Source organism: Perognathus longimembris, chromosome 2 (assembly GCF_023159225.1).
Source record: "Perognathus longimembris pacificus isolate PPM17 chromosome 2, ASM2315922v1, whole genome shotgun sequence".
In the NCBI taxonomy this organism is placed as follows: Eukaryota; Metazoa; Chordata; class Mammalia; order Rodentia; family Heteromyidae; genus Perognathus; species Perognathus longimembris.
Genome location: NC_063162.1, coordinates 138858609 through 138871599, shown reverse-complemented (window position 1 = coordinate 138871599; position 12991 = coordinate 138858609). Strand labels below are relative to the sequence as shown.

The 12991-nt window shown below is 35.1% G+C and overlaps 1 protein-coding gene across 3 annotated transcripts in view; it reads right to left on the bottom strand.

The window, feature by feature from the left end:
• The window catches only part of Exoc4 (exocyst complex component 4), a 669227-nt gene that overhangs the window by 559396 nt on the left and 96840 nt on the right, over positions 1 to 12991 (bottom strand). For all 3 annotated transcript variants that reach the window (XM_048340247.1, XM_048340248.1, XM_048340249.1), the window contains exon 6: positions 7567 to 7810. In XM_048340247.1, coding sequence (XP_048196204.1) covers positions 7567 to 7810 — 244 coding nt within the window. The remainder of the gene's footprint in view (positions 1 to 7566; positions 7811 to 12991) is intronic.

Sequence of the window (12991 nt, the reverse complement as noted above, 5' to 3'; positions counted from 1 at the left end):
CTGGTGCAGCCTTTTGCCAGCAACTGCACTCTTAATGGTGAGTGAGCTAAGGCTGAAAGGTGGCAACAGTTAGCTCAAACAAACTAGATACATGTGTCCTCAGGGGGTTCTTTCCATGACCCCTAGAGGCTGCCTGAAACCACTGATAGCAGAGTCTGTCCATAATGCTTCTTCCTTCCCAGACACACCTATGATAAACCAGGCACAATGAGAGTTCAACAATGTATAAAATTAAAAAAAAATATAACAAGTTATTTTGAACTCATAAAAAAAAAAAAGAATGTTCTAAAACTGTAACATGCACGAGAATCATCTAAAGCACAGAGTTCTATGGTCCTTCACTCACAAATTCTAGTGAAATCAGCAACATCTATGTCGTGTTTGCTATGGCAGATACTGGGTCAGCTGAGCTTGTCCCCTGGGGACAATCTACATGTCTATCTCTTAGGTAACATTGGTGTAGTGTGTCCTAGACTGCACTACAAATAATACTGAGATTTTGGGGGTGGAGGAGAATACTTCATCTTATGAAAATATTACCTTCTTTGCATCAGTTTTGTATTTATTCTTTTGATAAAATTCTTAGGCACAACCCTCAATCAGGCTACAAACACAAAGCTAACCCTTTACAAATTCACAATCCAGTCTGATAACATCTTAACAAAGGCCATGAACTAGAAGGGCTCAGATAACTCAAGATATGAATGAAGATGCTTTCATCAGACCTGACACCACCCCTACACATCACCAGGACAAGAGTTTCATTTAATACAATGTGGTTTGTTTTTGATTAGAAAATTCTATATCAGTTTGAGTTTATGGTATCTTTTATATTCTGACACTAACAAGTACACAAAAAAATGTCCAAAACTGAAGCAGTTCCCACTATCTGTCAAGTAGGGAAATGAAGTATGAAGGGGACCACCTAAATAAGTAAATGGTAAAATAGATTTTATTTATTATTTCCTTAACTATCCCAATCTTTAATTTGAATCTGGTCTTGTATGTAAAATAACAAATCAAGAGCAGATTTATCAAATATAAAACAAAACGTTATGAAATACTGCAACATTAGAAACATTATTTATTTAGAGACCATAAGTAAAGAACAGCATGTATTCCAGGAGATACCTGTCAAATTTCATATTTACAAAATAACTGTAAACATTATTGATATTGTTAATTTACCATGTTCTCAAGCTACTGTCAGTTAGTTTAAGTCTTACTAGAAAGTACATAAACTTGGGACCATCCATGGTAATGAAGTGTGTGCCTTAGTTAACAATTAGAGTAAGTAATAAGTCCCATATGAAAAGGAATTAATTTCTTTCATTTGTTTTAAAAATATTTCAGTAAAGCTGTGGGGGATATAGCCTACTTAAAGAACAGTGGAATTTTTTCAGTATGTCCCTAGTTCACCCTATTCATACCCTTCAATATTTAATAGTCGGGTGTATTTAAAGCATGTTCTCACTGATATGTGTAATCAAAAGTAGAGATTTAATCAAATGGAATCATAATCACTGAAGTTAAATTTACTTGCTTCCCGCTTGCTTTGATTCGAATTAACTACTCATCTAAATTACATAGAGGCCCTTCCTGATTCCAAGCATGTCCAGGTGCGACATGCAGGGCTTGGGAATGGCTACAAGAAACCACAAGGACAAATGCCTGACCTTGCTTCCAAGCTTCTCTTAAATGACTTTTCTGTAAAATGAAATGACCAATTTCTACCAAGCCCTACATTTCAGACATTTAGGAGAAGAGTAACTAATATAGAAAGAAAAGATGAAAGGGAACACCACCTATTTGAAAAAGAAACAGAAGCATGACTCAAGCCACAGGTCCAAAAGAAATCATGGGAAATATTTCACTTCTTTCTCTTTCCACAGCTACTATACTTGCATTACAAAATTAACCTCAGACTTCCTCCCAGACATAACTATTTTATAAAAATGCACTATTACATCATTGTGACCTTCTACTGACATCCAGGTTACCATTTTTTAATGTTGGTAAGTATATTTTTTCAAATCTTAGGAGAAATAATTCAATAAAATTCTGAAAACCTAGAGCCTTCATAGGGTGAGAAAACTGGGGAGGAAAGTTTGGGGAAATGAGGCAAGTATTAACCTTGAAAAGAGCCATGACTATAATGAAAGTAAATGATTCCGTATTAGAATATTTCAGCAAGAAGCAGCTACTCCTGACAATCAATTACATGACAGATACACAGGTGGCAGAGTAAAAGGGAGGAACAGCCCATTACAATACAGTGAAATGTCAGATCTGAGCAAAAGTATGTGAGCCTTCCTTTCCATTCCAGATCTAGTGAAGATTAAAGGTTTTATTTTCTGTAGTTTCAGTTGCTCATTTTTCAACTGCAATCCTAAAATATTAAAAGAAAATTCCCAAAATAATGTATAGTATTTAAATGGAGCGCCATTTCAAAATGCATGATGAAATCATCTCTTTGCCTATGCCTACATACTCTATATACAAAACACTCATTAGTCACTGTGTAGCTGCCTTAGTTATCCGATCAACTAGCATGGTGTACTTGTAGTCAAGTAACCTTTACAGACAGCCTAGTACTATGTCACAACTACATACATCATTTATGTCACTCTTCTCATTACATGTCATCTCACATTACAAGAAAAAAAAAACACTATAAAAGAGTTTGAGAGGGCAACTACATTCAGATACCTTATGGCATATTCTTCTAACTATTCTATTTTCTTACTTCTTATTGTCAATCCTTATTATCTTTAACTTATGAATTAAACTTTATTATAAATATGTGTGTGTAGGAAAGCAAATGTATGTAACATACATAGGGTTTTTCATACTTTCAAGCATCCATCAGGGTTCATGGTATCCCTTGTGGCTAAGGAAGTACTACTGTAAATACAGAAGGTTTCCCAACTTAACAAAGGTGTGATATTGTTATCTTTCTTTTTTTTGTTTTTTGATTGGTCGTGGAGCTTGAACTCTGGGCCTGAGGGCTGTCTGTCCCTGAGCTCTTCAACTCAAGGCTAGCAGTCTACCACTTTAAGCCACGGTGCCACTTTGTTTTTCTGGTGGTTAATTGGAGATAAGAGTCTCAGAGACTTTCCTGCCCAGGCTGGCTTTGAACCATGATCCTCAGGTGTCAGCCTCCTGAGTAGCAAGGAATACAGGCATGAGCCACTGGTACCCAGTGAATATTGTTATCTTTCTTATTCCATTACAGTGTGAAAGTGATATGTGTTCAATGGCCTAACTTCAGATTGTGAATTTTGATCTTGTCCTGAACTGCCTATGACGGCCTGTCAGACTGAGTGGTAGTGATCAGCCAAACACCGGGAGCACAACTGATGCTCTCCAGTATACTGTGTTCTAAGTTATGATGTTCAGTAGCTTAGATGTATTACATGCATTTTTGGTGTATGACATTTTCAATTTAGCATGGGTTTACCCGCACATAACATCACACTCACAAAGCTCCCGTACTAAGAATGAGACTAAAAGAAAACTGTGGAAGTGCTTATTCATAATTTAAATATAGATCTGACACAAAATCTAGAAAGCAATAAAAAAATCATTGATTAATATAGCCTTTTAAAAGTAAAAAGAGATGTCTATGTGACCAGAAATATCATCAAACAAAAGAAATTGAGAAGCAGTAAAAATAACTTGCAAAAATTGTTTTCCAAACATATAAAGATGTTCTACAAATATACTGAAGTTTTGAAAATAAACAGTTAAAAAAAGTTAGATACTATAGTATTGAAAGTGTCAAACATCAAAAAAGTAAAGGTTATAATGAACCACTCTGAAACCTCTACTCTATTCAACAGAAAATTGTCTTTTTTTGTGACTTGTTTTGTCCGTTTCTTTATTCATTCTGAATCTTTAGAAGCAACATAGCCATACATGAAGCAGACATTGCAGCTACAAATTATTTTTATACAATTAAAAGCTTAACCTAATTCGTAATAAAAAATGCAAATGTAAATAATGTAGGAAATACCAGGTTTCACCCCTCAGATAGACAAAGACAAAAACATTTGATATAAAAAAAAAACTATTGGCAGAGGTACATAGGCACCTTCAAACTTTATCCATGACATGAAAACATGGTATCATGAGTACACTTGGCAATACACATCAAAACTCACTTAACCACAGAAGTCAGCAAAAACTGTGCAAATGGCATTATAAGAATCTAGCCACTTGCTTTCTCACATTTGGGATGTTAACATCATGCTAACTACACAACCAGAAGAACAAATATTAAATGTTATCAAATAAGTAACGCCTTTCAACCATAGCTAGTATAAAGCTATCCCTAAGGCCCATCTATTCAGACTTAGAAAAGGTACCTCTCTAAGGTCATATATTTTTGTTGTAGACTTTGTTTGTTCTCTATAGCTCTAACCATAGTTTATAGTAAAATATTTATCAGAGTTGTCTGCATAGGCTTTTTTCCCTTTAAATTCTATGAGAACATAGAACATGTTTGATTTATTTGACATTTTAGTCCAGTATCTGGTCCATGATACTCTATGTAGAATTCATTCTCTCACCAACAAATATTAAGTATGGATAAGAGGCAAGGCACTCTGCTAGATTCTAGAGCTATAATGTTAAATGAGGCAAAATGATTGTCTCTTCTCTTCCTTTCTAGAAACAGTCAAGAAATAACCAGACACACACAGATACATATACTTATCATAAAATGAAATTTAAAGAATAATATCCAATTAGCACCATATCCCTACCAAAATTTCGTTTTATGGACATGTAGACAGACCTCCAAGAAGTATTTTTGTTTTTGATGATTTCCACTGATTAAAATAACTTGAACAACTTTATTATTAAACAATAAGTTTTGTTTTAATATACTTTAACACACAGTAAAATGGGGATAAAGAGAGAAAACCACAAATACTACTTTTAATGTTAAATTTTGTCTTTTCTAGTTTTCCCATGAACTTTCTTCCATACCACAGTGAGCACAAAACATGTAATTTTCTCTGCCTTCATAGCTGACATTTAATCTTCCTTCTTTAAAATAAAGGTCAATGAACATTGCAAAATGGTCTTTTTCCAATAGGGACAAAGAGCTCCCTGGCAGCCATGACTCCATCTTATTCAATTCTTTCTGCCCTCTTGAGGACAACAGTATTTTAGTGGAGTAGGCCTTCAGCATCTCCCAATCCAATCGAGTTTTGCCTTCACATATAAACACCATTTTAAAATAGATGGAGTAGTTGCTTTCCCCATATCAAATCATTTCCCCACATGCTTCTCTTTTCTGTATTCTTGATAAGATTTCACAACTTTGAGATAAATTTTTGCTTACAACTCTTCTGCATGTTTTTCTTCTTTGTTAAATATTACAGTCTCATCTGGCTTCTTCAACACACACACACACACGAGAAAATGGTATAAAAATACATGTGAACTAAATAGGGAAAAGAATCGATCATTAGGAGGCATGATTAAAGGATCTGATTCTGAACCACATAGGCTGCAGACCATATCTGCTATCAAATGTTGAAGATACTGCCAACACATGTGGGGAAATAATGGGTAGCAGGTGATTCTGTTAGATTAGCAAGGTACATATTATGCTAATGCCATGCTGAAGATAATGGTTGTTGAAGAGTTCCTTTTAGTAGTATGTGAGGGCTTATAGACATCAATAAGCTAAGAAAGAACAGAAATGTTGAAATAACTTGTATAAATAAACAAAAAAGAAGTGGATCACCAATGTGTTTTCTGAAAATTGGCTAAGTATTCTGAAAGTGTTCTGCCTCCATAGGAATTAAAGTAAGATAGGATTTTTTAGTAAAATGACATACATTACATAAAGACAAATGGAAAAAGGTCTGCAATGCAACACAACACAACCAGAATATAGTTAACAAGGCATAATAAACAATGAAACTTTTACAGAGAGTTACAGTACTGGTCTCTTGCCTAGAGAGGCATGCTAGTGTTATAGTATTTCATTAGAGAGGGACAAGGAATATGCACCATGGGGTAGAAAGTTATACGATTCTTGCCTATAATTTTGTTTAAGGCAAAAAAAAAACTTAAACATTAAACCAAAAGATTCTCTAAGTAGCTAAAGAATAAAAGCGATAACATGGTGTTACATATCTGTAATCTTAGCTACTTGGGAGATGCAGGTATGAAGATAGCTGTTTGAAGACCCCTGAACAAATATTAGTGAGACTCTGTCTCAAAAACAAGGCTTGGTGGCCAATTAGGTATTAAACCAGCTACATAGCAGGAGAGGTAAGAGAATCAACATTTGAAGCCAGCCCAGGCCAAAGTGAGACCCTATCTGAAAAACAAACTAAACGCTAAAACAGTAAGGTCTTAGCGCAAGTGGTAATGTTATCACTTAGCAAGATTGAGACCCTGAGTTCCATCCTCAGTACTGAACAATGACAATGAAGGCGGTGGTGGTTGTGGTGATGGTCTTGATGCCAAGCACTGTGATCATTTTGGAATGACTGTGATTAACTAAAGGGCACTAATTCCTGAAGTATTTCAAGGCATTTGATAGCAATCAGAGACTAGCTCAAAGTAATCCATCATGGGAAAACTTGGCACAAGAATTTAATCTTCCATCTTATAAGGAAGTGACTCTCCCACTCCAAGTATTTGCTTCCTTGATGATATTTTATTTTATCTCCTAGTAAAGGGTTTGGGACCAAAATTCTTAGATTTAAAAGTTTTATAAAATAAGATTCTATTACGGAGAAGAAGCTGAGGCAAACAGCTTGCTCACTGTTTTGTGCCTAATAATATATCCTGCCTACAAAAGCTTTTTAAAATACTGACTTAAACTTAAAGAGGGGAAATGCAAAAAACAAGACAACCAACATCCAGGCTGCTGCTCATTCCTCACAAAGAATCATTTAGTATTTCCTAGGGCAGAGAGCTAAAATTTCTACTTCAAGTGCTGGGATTTTTCACTCTTGAATCTTAGAAGGGGCTAAGGTGACAGAAGAAAAGAGGTCAAATCCTATGGAAGACACAGTGTTTTTAAGGGTTCTGTAATGAGATCTGCAAAAAAGGTATTGATCTGTGCCCTTGAGTTTTACTTTCAATATATATTATAGTAATGCTACTTCCCTGTGAAAGTTCAGTCTATTCGTCTAGGGAGTTGAGGAAACAGGGCAAATAGTAAAGCAGAATTCTTGAGTATTCATTAGTAAGGAGTCAAAAAGTCTTTGCGGAAATCCAGGCACTAGGCAATGAAAGAACAAAAGCAAAGTTCAAACTTAGAACCATTTCCTGTCTTCTCTGGATCATGACATAAATGATCCCCATATGGAAGTTGAAGAAGGCACCAATAATAAACAAAAATGTATACAGATGTATGTATACATTGGAATGCTGGTGTTACTCTATCAAGCCCCATTATCATTTAATCTTGTCTAAAGCATACATCCCCATAAGACAGAAACTATTTTCACAGATAACCAACTCAGATCTGCTCCGTAAAGCCCTTGCTCAATAACAATAAATAGTTCTCAAAAACCCAGACTGTACCCCATCTACCTTGGCTGGTTCTCCACAGTGAGGTTTTCTCCCCTCTGATAGCCAGTGTCTGCCACCTGAGTAGTAGACCGCTTCACAATTTGCTTTAGTTCCTGCTCCAAGCGCTCTTTGATTGCCTTAACTGTCTCTGGGATCTTCTTCAGTTTGGCCAGCCCCTTGATAAGGATTCCCATAAAAAGGGTGCTGTTCTCCTCTGGATCCAATTCTAAGTCCTCCTTGATATCCTGCAGACTGATCTCCCTCACTGCAAAATAAAGAAGACATTATTTTTGTACCATAAAATTCAAAATCAAGCCAATTAATAAATAATCAATGCTTTGATTACTGCCTTACAGGAATTAAAAAACTTTTGGGCTAAATTAATTTATATCATAACTGTACAGGAGTCATAAAAAATACATATTCATCAAATCATACCCATTAGTAATAAGAGGTAGGATCTTAGCTTCTGACAAATGACTTTGCGATAAGCCCACTGGTATTATTAAGCACCATGGATTGTAAGATGCTATCCATGGTGATGCAATAGAATGCTAAAGAGCCAGGCCCTACTTCCAGTTCTCAGTCATTGGTTAGAAGTGACAAACAGCTGGAGTGAGATATATCATAAATGCATTTGGAAAAATGTGTTTAAATTATAATCAATGTTAAAAAATGAAGACAAATACAGGCAAAAACATTATGCGCAAGTGACAAAGCTTTGAGAAAAAGGAATGATGAGATATTTCATAAGTGTCAAAAGAACCACCTCCTATTTTTCTCTAAGCATACATGTGGCAGGGTATGATGGCACATGCCTCTAATTCCAGAAACTGGAAGGCTGTGGCAGCATGAGAAGGAGGGTATTATTACACAAAGAGCTTGCTAATAATCCATGGAAATGATCTGAGAAGTAATGTTACATGTCAAAAGCATCCATAGATCTTTAAATCACAGACAACACATCTGATCATAGGAGGTAAAAATTTCCTAAAACAGTGGCTCTTGATCCTTGAGGGTAGTTGGAGAGAGAGATTAGCTGGTTACATGAGGCTTTACTCAGAAGTATAAGATTTTCCTTCCAAATACTGAGAAACTCTGTATAAAGATTTAGGAGTTCCACAGTTGCCAAAAGAATCATAGGTTACAAATCATTACCCTAAAAAATGACTTTCTCATTTTACAAATGGCTAGATGAAGACAAAAGCAAAAGGGAGCACAAGCCTGGAGCTACAGCCTAACCATTAAAAGCTGTCTGTCTCGCACCCTACATCCCTCAACACAAAAGGAAAGTTTTTTACAACATGTACTGGTCTAAAATTCTTTAATAGATGTAAGTTCAAACGGGCTGTAAGCCACTCTTTTTTTTTTTTTTTTGGCCAGTCCTAGGCCATGAACTCAGGGCCTGAGCACTGTCCCTGGCTTTTTTTTTGCTCAAGGCTAGCACTCTGCCACTTGAGCCACAGCACCACTTCTGGCCATTTTCTGTATATGTGGTGCTGAGGAACCGAACCCAGGGCCTCATGTATACGAGGCAAGCACTCTTGCCACTAGGCCATATTCCCAGCCCCTGTAAGCCACTCTTTGCTGTTCAGTACGAGGGAACTGCTATGAAAGCCACTTAGGGAAGATTAAGAATATCCTAGTATATGGAGTAAGACTGCTACACAAAGTCTTTAAAATTTCTACTTCTAATGACATGTAGGTCATTTTCAGCCTCCTCAGAGAGGACTACCAACTCATAAAATGTACCTAAAGAAGATTGTAGAAAGAAGGGAAAGTAAAAAGTACCACAAATATCTCTCCTTATCTAGGCAGTAAATGGGCTGGCAGTATCTCTAGCATAATACTGACATGTGCCACAAATGTTTTTAGTCAACAGCAGACTACATACAAGGCAGTGCATCTATAAAATTGTATTACCTGATGATGTGGCAGCAGTCTCAATGTGTGTGTCTAAGTATACTGATTTTTATACAAGAACAAAATCACCTAAGGATGCATTTCTTAGTTTACATTACCACTACACGATACATATACATTAGGCATACAGATGTTGAAAAATGACATATAAGCCAGGTACAGTGGCATATGACTATAATTCCACCACTATGGAGGCTGAAGCAAGAGGATACCATGTATGAGACTCATCTATACAATGAAGCCCTATCTCAAGAAAAGCATTAGAAAGTAAAGTCTACATGTATAGGAAAAATGAGGAAGAGATTGTATGCATAACCATGGAAAGGTACAGGCACAGAAAATACTTAAAAGACACTAAATTATACCCAGGCTGATCCTTGGGACAGAGAACCTGTAACACAAATAACAAGAGAGACCAAAAGCAGTCGACCTTAGTAAAGGAAGAGAATCTAATTTTCAGTATCATCTAATTACTAGATTCAAATGCCCAATTTTCAACAACAACAAGAAAAAAAAAACAGAAAGCATAACTCATTCAAATAAAAACTAAATACAAACTGTGCAATAACACTTGATGATGAATATTTTCAACTATTTAAAGTAACTATTAAGGATTCTCAAACAACTAAAAGAATGTGGAAAGTCAAGAAAATGATGGATAAACAAAAGGCAATGTCAACAAAGAGAAAGCAAAACCTAAAAAGAAGACAAAACAGAATTGTGGAGCTGAAAAGTACAGTAATCGAAGTTAAAAAAACAAAAAAAAACAAAAAAAACCTTGCTAGAGCTGGCACTGGTGGCTTACATCTATCTGTAATCCTAGCTACTCCAGAGACTGAGATCTGAGGACCATGGTTTAAAATCAGCCCAGACAAGAAAGCCTATGAGATTCTCATCTTCAATTAACCACCAAAAGGCTAGAAGAAGAGCTGTGACTCAAGTGGAAAATTGCTAGTTAGCCTTGAGCAAAAAAGTTCAGGGACAGTGCCCAGGCCTTAGTTCAAGCCCCATAAAGGACTTTAAAAAAAAAAAAAAACCGACACAGGAAATATAAAAAGTCTACAGAACAACATATGAATTGAAGAAGGTCCAAGAGAAATGAGAAAGGAGCAAAGAGCACGTTTAAATAAATAATGGCTAAAAATTTCCCAAATATTATGAACATCTGAGAAACTCACAACTCCAAGTAAGAAGAAATCAAAGATACATTATAATCAAACTTTCAAAAGATGAGAAAAATCTTAAAAGCAGCAAAAGAAAAGTAATTTATCTTTTATATGGATTCTGAATTATATTATCCACAGATTTCTCATCAAAAACTTTTGACTGAGCTAAAGCAATGTGCTAAAAGAAATAGTTACCTGAAATCCTGGCTTGCAAATTTGTCATTCAAACATGAAGAGAATTTTCAGACATTCTCTGATGAATACAAGCTAAGACACTAGATCTTCCCTGAAATAAATGCTCAAGGCATTTCTAATGGTTGAAACAGAAGACTAGATTACAACTAGAAGATATATGAAGAAAGCTCTCAATAAAAACTGACAATGGTACAAGTCAATAATTAAAATGGCAACTTTACTTTTTGTTTGTATGTGTATTAGGATAAAAATATCCATGAAATACAATAAATACAATCTAGTTCTGTTTTAACTTTACTTTGTAAAGTCACATTTTGTTTTCATATAATCTAAGGGATTAATGCACTTAAAAGAATTAATAGTTTATGATTTGGGGCACATAACATACAGTGCTGCAATTTTATGACATCAAGAAACGGATAGGGACATTACTATTAACGGAACAGAGATTTTGCATGATATTGAATGAAGTTAAACTGATAGATTCCAGTTAGTGCTAGTGATAGTGCTCCAGTTAGAGAATGTCTGATCCCTATGGTATCCTCAAAGAAAAATAGCTATGGAATGTGTAAAAGGGAAATAAAGAGGGAATTTAAATGTGTCACTACATAAAAAAGAAAAAAAGAAACAACTAAATACAAAAGAGAGAAGGAATCTTGGATGAGAATCCAGAAAGCTTTAAAAAGCACATAGAAAATAAACACCCAAAGACAGAAGACTCCTTATCAGCAATAACTTTAAGTATAAATGGATTAATTTTCCATTTATATTTATAAAACACAGATTGGCAGAATGAACTAAAGTATCATAAGCCAGCTTTATGCTGGCTATGAAGGCACAAACAACTGAAAGTAAAAGAACAGAAAAATATATTCTATGGAAATAGTAACAAAAAGAGAACAGAACTAGTTGTGCTAATACAAAATACAATAAATTTTCAAGTAAAAAAGGATTACAAGAGACATAAAAATATATATTAATATAGAAAGAAATGTAACAATTATGAATACCATCTAATGAAAGACCAACAACATATATAAAGCAAAAAGGAGGGAGGGAAGGGAGACAGGAAGGGAAAGAGGGAAGGAAGGAGGGAGGGGTAAAGAAGGATGAGAAAGAAAACACTATGTACCCATCACCAAATAGGGCTTATTCCTGTACTATAATCAATATAATATACCACATTAGGAGACTACAGGGAAAGAGTTACACATGATCATCAGCATTAATATATAAAAGGTATCTGACTATTTTAATGCCATTGCATGATAAAAATTAATAAACTAAGAACAGAAAGAAAGTATATCAATGCAATACTTGCAAAACTGTTTGGTGTAAGTGAACTGAACACCTCAGGGGGGGGGAAAGGGTAAGGGGGAGGGGGGAGGGGAGTATGAGGGACAAGGTAACAAACAGTACAAGAAATGTATCCAATGCCTAACATATGAAACTGTAACCTCTCTGTACATCAGTTTGACAATAAAAATTGGAAAAAGAAAAAAAAAGAAAGTATATCAATGTAATAATGGTCAAATATGTGTAACAATGTGCACAACTTTGATATAATGGACAAATCCTTAGAAACATAAACTCTACCAACAATAAATCATAAAGAAACACAAATTCTAAGCAGTTCTATGACAAAGAAAACCCTAAATTGGTAGTGTCACAAAGAATTCCATGGAACATTTAAAGAACTTAAACTAATCATTCTCAAACTTTTCCAAAACACTGAAGGGAAAAACATTTCCTACCTCATTCTTAGGTCAGCATTACCTTGATAACAAAACCAAAGTCACTGCAAGAAAGCCATAAACCCCTATATTTTGAACACTGATACTCAAATGTACACTCATAGCAATATAATTCATGATTGCTAAAATTTAGAAGCAACCAAATGAACCCAACACATGAGTAGATAAACAAAATTTATGCATCCAGAAAATGACATATCACTCAGCTTTAAAAAAGGTAGGAAATTCTAACACATTCTAAACATAGATGAAAGTTGAATGAAATGTTAAATAAAAATTTTAAAAAACAATCACAAAAGAAAAATACTGTATGATTCCCCTTATAATAAAGCACTTAAAAGTGGGCAATGTCTAGAAAATAGAAAGAATGCTCATTGATAAGGGGTTAGGGAGAAAGAGAAAGGGAGA